The 6,103-nt window shown below is 62.2% G+C and overlaps 1 protein-coding gene across 1 annotated transcript in view; it reads left to right on the forward strand.

Annotated features, from left to right (window-relative positions):
• TMEM132E (transmembrane protein 132E) overlaps positions 1-4,518 on the forward strand; it is a 50,680-nt gene extending 46,162 nt beyond the window's left edge. The window contains exons 10-12 of the mRNA XM_058562023.1: positions 45-333; positions 1,282-1,473; positions 2,393-4,518. Of these exons, the coding sequence (XP_058418006.1) occupies positions 45-333; positions 1,282-1,473; positions 2,393-3,448 (1,537 nt within the window). The 3' untranslated portion in view covers positions 3,449-4,518. The remainder of the gene's footprint in view (positions 1-44; positions 334-1,281; positions 1,474-2,392) is intronic.
• The last annotated feature ends 1,585 nt before the right edge of the window (positions 4,519-6,103 follow it).

A 6,103-nucleotide genomic window follows, 5' to 3' on the forward strand; every position in this document is an offset into this window, starting at 1 on the left:
GGGGCCGGCCGGACAGGGGTCAGACCCTGTGCCTCCCCGCCCAGGTCAGCCCGGGAGAGCCAGGACGAGGAGGAGGAGGAGGAGGAGCGGCGGCAGAGCGTGAGCCGTGGCTGCGCCCTGCAGTACCAGCACGCCACGCTGCAGGTCTTCACCCAGTTTCACACGACGTCGGCTGAGGGCACCGACCAGGTGGTCCCCATGCTGGGTCCTGACTGGCTGGTGGAGGTCACCGACCTGGTCAGCGACTTCATGCGGGTGGGCGACCCCCGAGTGGCACGCATGGTGGACAGCAGCACGCTGGCCGGCCTGGAGCCGGGCACCACCCCCTTCAAGGTGGGCACGGGGGGCAGTGCCGGGATCCTTGTTCACCCGTGGGCGGAGGACGCAGATGTTCCTAGGACAGGATTTCCAGGGCCTCGGCCTCCGAGAGCAGCCCCAGCCGGCCCCAAAAAACACTGTCTTCCCCACCTGCCCCTCCGCCTGAAATCCTGTCATCAGAGGTCAAGCTCCTTCAGCTTCATGGCTGTGAAGGTTCACCCTCCACATCTTGTCAACCTTTATCGGCCTTGCGTTGCTCAGTGTGGTCTCTGAGGGCAGGTGTGGATGAGCAGGGGGACAGGTGAGGGGTCAGCCAGCCTAGAGGCCAGGCAAGGGAGTTCAGGATCTAGAAACTCACATTTGACCTTCCTCCCTGATAAGTGGGTGCCTGGGTAGAAATCATCCACCTGAGAGATTGTACATAGTGACCTATGAGCTGGAATCTGCCTGCAAACACATTCGTTTGTAAAACAGTCGATCCAACATTTAAAAATTGGGAGACTTCTTATTTTTTTAATCTAGATTTCTGGTTTTACAAAATATGAATCTGGCAATACTGGGTCTGCATTCCTACCTGGCGATAATCTGCTGGGGCCGATACTGGTGCCCCCTTTACATGAGCATGAGTTCTATTGGCCACAGTCCCCACTGCTCCTTTTTGTCTCCCCGACATTGAGGCTGAACATCAATTACTAATTATCACGGTGGAGGGGGGGCTGTTGTTTTCCTTAAAATCTGCCCACCCCTCTTATCTGTGTCCCTGCCTGGCTCCTGTTAGCCTCTGATCCTCGCTTGACATCTGGACGCTGGTTCCCCGTTGCAGACCTAGGCAGAGCCCAAGGTCCTGCCTCCCAGCCCGCCCCACCCCCTGGGCCTCTTCCAGCAGCGTGGGCTGCCCCCTGGTTGGGGATCCTGGGGCTGCTGCTTCCCTGGCTCCCCCACCCCTGCCCCACTCTGCCTCAGGTGGTGTCCCCGCTGACGGAGTCCGTGCTGGGGGAGACGCTGCTGACGGTGACGGAGGAGAAGGTCAGCATCACGCAGCTGCAGGCTCAGGTGGTGGCCAGCCTCGCCCTCTCCCTGCGGCCCAGCCCCGGGAGCAGCCACACCATCCTGGCCACCACCGCCGCCCAGCAGACCCTCAGCTTCCTCAAGCAGGTAAGTGGATGCCCAGCCTGCCAGCCTGGGGGCTCGGGCTGCGGAAGGAGGACTTGCAGGCTCCGGCCTGCCCTTGGGCCACGAGTCCTCCTAATTAGGGCTCTAGGTAACGGGGGATCCGTCTGCCCTTTGTGCCCTGCGCGCCTGCCCTACCCCATCCCCCATCTCCTGCACAGGGAATCTGGCCAAGGGCTTGCTCCCCGCACCAGCCCCCTAGACGTTCCTGCTGAGGGCTCCCCCTCCCGGATTCTCAGAGGGCCCGCCACCTCTGCCTCCACCCCCAGGAATTATCCCATCCACATCTGGAGCCCCAACCACGGCCACCCACAGATACACCAGGGCACTGGCTACAGGACAGAGGTGGAAAGGTGACAGGCGGGATGAGAAGGTGGGCGTTGAGCACCCAGCCAGGAGCCAGAAGCCCTCTGCCCCTAACCAGTGACCCCAGGCCAATCCCTTCTCTCTGGGCCCTGCTTCCTCATCTGCAGGGAGGGCAGTTCTCAGGGGGGTTTAAAAAACAGAGGAGAAAGCTGGGGTTGGGTATATATTCTCAGTCTCCACATGTCTGATGGGGTGATCCTAAAGTCAGGCGTGGGGATATAGGGGTACTCCTGCAGCAAAAGAGACTTGAGTTAGACCCTAGGCAGGACTTAGCTTCAGCTCATCAATGGGAGAGGGGTGACACGGGCAAGGAAATCCTCCGGGCAGTAAGAGGCCATAATGTGCCCCGTACCCTCCCCACAACCTCCAGAGGAGGACTTCCGCTCCATCGTTCCTGAGCACGTGCCACTTACCAGGCACAGTTCCAGTGCTGGGAATACAGAGCACCCTGGTCCTTGCCCTCACAGAGCTCTGCATCTAGCAGGGAAGCAAGCCAGTCTAGCTCTCTGACTCCTGTACCCTTCTCCTCCTCCTCCAGGAAGCCCTCCTGAGCCTCTGGCTCTCCTACAGTGACGGCACCACGGCCCCCCTGTCCCTCTACAGCCCCCGGGACTATGGGCTGTTGGTAAGCAGCCTGGATGAGCGGGTGGCCACGGTGACCCAAGACCGGGCCTTCCCGCTGGTGGTGGCCGAGGCCGAGGGGGCAGGGGAGCTACTCCGCGCAGAGCTCACCATCGCTGAGAGCTGCCAGAAAACCAAGCGTAAGAGCGTGCTGGCCACGACCCTCGTGGGCCTGCGGGTGCACTTTGGGCGGGATGAGGAGGACCCCACTTACGACTACCCCGGCCCCAGCCAGCCGGGGCCCGGCGGGGGCGAGGACGAGGCCCGGGGAGCCGGCCCACCGGGCACAGCGGTGCCCCCACCCGCGGCCCCGGGCCCCGGCACCGCCAGCCCGGCCGTGCCGCCCACAGAGGACTTCCTGCCGCTGCCCACCGGCTTCCTGCAGATGCCACGGGGCCTGACGGACCTGGAGATCGGCATGTACGCGCTGCTGGGCGTCTTCTGCCTCGCCATCCTCGTCTTCCTCATCAACTGCATCGTCTTCGTGCTGCGCTACCGGCACAAGCGCATCCCGCCCGAGGGCCAGACCAGCATGGACCACTCGCACCACTGGGTGTTCCTGGGCAACGGGCAGCCGCTGCGCGTGCAGGCGGAGCTGTCGCCGCCCACCGGCAACCCGCCGGAGACCGTGCCCGCCTGCTGCCACGGCGACCACCACAGCAGCGGCAGCTCGCAGACCAGCGTCCAGAGCCAGGTGCACGGGCGCGGCGACGGCTCCTCGGGCGGCTCGGCCCGGGACCAGGCCGAGGACCCCGCCAGCTCGCCCACCTCCAAGCGCAAGCGGGTCAAGTTCACCACCTTCACCACGCTGCCTACGGAGGAGCTGGCCTATGACTCAGTGCCAGCCGGCGAGGAGGACGAGGAGGACGAGGAGGACCTGGGCTGGGGCTGCCCGGATGTGGCGGGCACCGCGCGGCCCACGCCGCCCCCGGACCTGCACAATTACATGCGCAGAATCAAAGAGATTGCGTAGAGGCGCCGTGCCCCCGGGGGTGGGCTCTGCGTGGACACAGCCGGGACCCCGCTCACACTGACGCGCGCGGCTGAAGTGGATTTTGTACTCCCCGCCCGGGCAGCTTGGCTCTGCGCCCGGCGGGCGCCTCCCCTGTCTGGCCTTTCCCGCTGCCTCACGGTACCTTCTTCTGCCCGCAGGTGGAGGGCGCCTTCCTCCAGGAGCTGGCTAGCGGGAAAGCAGTCCCAGCCCACCTTTTACCCTTTCCAAACCTCCTCCCGTCTTAGACAGCCCCCTGCCCCAAGAGTGAGGCAAGGAGGCCACGCCTGGGGCGAGGTGGGCCCACACTGTGCCCCACCCCCGCCTCCCATGTCCCTTGTCTTCCCCTCGTGCAGGGGGCACCGGGGGTCTTGTGTCACAAGTTGCACAAAGACTTCTCTCAAACCACTATTCAGGGATTTCTGTCCTGCAGGGTGGGGGGCGGTGGCTGCCTGCCCTGCCAAGGATCTTGCTGTGGACAAGACATTTGGGCGGTGGGGGACACTTGTAGCATCTGCTGGCTTCCGGGTACCCCCCAGTCCCTTCCCAGGACCTGGGAGCTGACTGTACAGAGGGGTCTGGGGCCAAGCTGGGCGCTTTCCTGAGATCTCAGGACTCCCTCCTCTGTCCCAAGGGCTGTGGACAGGGGCTAAAGGGGGAGGAGTCCTCTGTCCGCCCCTAGCCAAGCCATGCCCCAGAGCACTGTGGTCTGGGCCCGCCCAGGGAAGCCTGGGTGCCTCCTGCCCACCCCACAGCAAGGTCAACACTACGCCTTAGCCGCTTCTCCCGCTCTGCCAACCGGTCACTCCTTCCTCTCTGCAGGGGCAGCCACCCATTCCCCCACGATGCGGAATCCCGGGGGAGGGGGAGAGAGGGCACCAGGGAATGCTGTGAAGGACCTTGGGATGGGCAAAGGCAGAAGGGAGCCGGGGGTCTCCCCACCCCGTCCCGCAGTCACTTTTTTCTCGGGTTCTACCCACCACTGTGTCGGATTTTTCTTAAATAAAAGGAGGCAAGCAGACTGGGGGTGGGGGCAGCAGCTCCCAGAGAACAGACAGTACTTGATGGCTGGCTCCGTGTCTCTTTCTGTGCACACGCAGCTACACACACGCACACACACATGTGTGCATACATGCACACTGTGAGTACACTAAATGACAAGAGATGAAAACACGGCTGAACCCCGCTGCGGTCCTGCTCTTCCTCCTCCAGTATTCGGGTCCCTTTAGACCCTCTGGGGCTGGGGGGATGCCCACATCAGGGATGAAGGATTCGCTGACCCAGAAATGTGCCCTTACGAAGAGAAGCCTCCTCCAGGAGTCTGCCATGAGGGCTCAGAGGAAGGAGGGGCCAGCCTCAGGGCCTCCAGAGAAAGGCACAGAAGGGTAAGGAGAGAGGTGAGAGAGGGTCGGTGTGCACACCTGAGCTGAGTCCAGGTCCCTTCACGGCCTTCAGCCCACCTCTCAGAGGAGGTCCCTCCTCGTTACCGTCACCACCTCTCTGGAAAGCCTCCCTTCCCTTCTCCATGGATTGATGGGGAAAGCCTGGGGTCTCCATGTCAGAGAACCAGGCAGGAGAGCGCAAAGGCTGTTGGGTGTGCCCCTCCCCTGCAGTGGCCGAGGGCCGGCCCACAGCCCTCACTGCGCCCCTGACCTGTGTGTGTGCACACGGCCTCCCGTGGCCCTGGGAGACCACTCCCCAGCACAGGGGGACACAGGAGGCCTGAGGGGAAGTAGGAACTTGGCCAAGGCTGCCTGGCCAGCCTCCAGTGCCCTGGACAGGTGGCTACAGCAACCAGCATCTGTCCTGGAAGGGACTAGGGCTGTGTTGGCGCCCGCCCCAACATGCTGTTGCCCACCATGGAAGAAAGCCATGATCATCTGCTCAACCGACGACGGCAGCCCTGGGTTGTTTTAAGGTATAAATGAGATCATGTATGTGAAGTGCTCTGCAGACTCAGCTCCTAGCACAGACCCTGGCATGTAGAGGTTCTCAACGTGTGGAGTTTGCCACACCCAGGTCTTAATTTTCAGGTATGGTGTGGGCCTGAAAGTTAGACGAGAGATCGGCCAGCTCTGCCCATCGTGTGTTTTACGATAAGGAACGGGTGTAGCTCAGCAGCAAGGGGCGAGCTGCCAGAAAGCTGTGCCCAGGGCAGAACCACAGGTGGGCCCAGTGTGAGGGCTCCTCTTGAGTTCCCAGAACACCAGACCCCTGCTCTTCAAATCAGCCCTGACAGGGACCGCCTGGAGGGGCGGGGGGCGTGGATAGGTCTCAGCCGTTTTTCGTAACCCATGGTGCCTGGAATTGGCAAGTGCTCAAGAAATGTTTGCTGACAAAGTCCACAAGCAACCTAAACGGCTTTCTCATTATCCCACATCTGGGGATTTTCTCTACTCCGTCACCTTACCACCTTCTCCATGCAGAAAATCACAAGCTCCAGAGAGAGACAAGGAGGACACGGGTGTGAGTCAAGGAAGGCTATCCCAGCTTGAGTGTGTGTGCATGGGAGGGTGCTGGTGATAAAGTCGGAGCGTGGAGCCATTTGTTTATTCAACACATTAAGCTCCCACTATGCGCTGGGCCCTGCCAGGGAGTGTGGAGGCAAAATCACGGGCCTGTCCCCAAGGGGGCCCC

This window comes from Diceros bicornis, chromosome 18 (genome assembly GCF_020826845.1).
Source record: "Diceros bicornis minor isolate mBicDic1 chromosome 18, mDicBic1.mat.cur, whole genome shotgun sequence".
Lineage (NCBI taxonomy): Eukaryota > Metazoa > Chordata > Mammalia > Perissodactyla > Rhinocerotidae > Diceros > Diceros bicornis.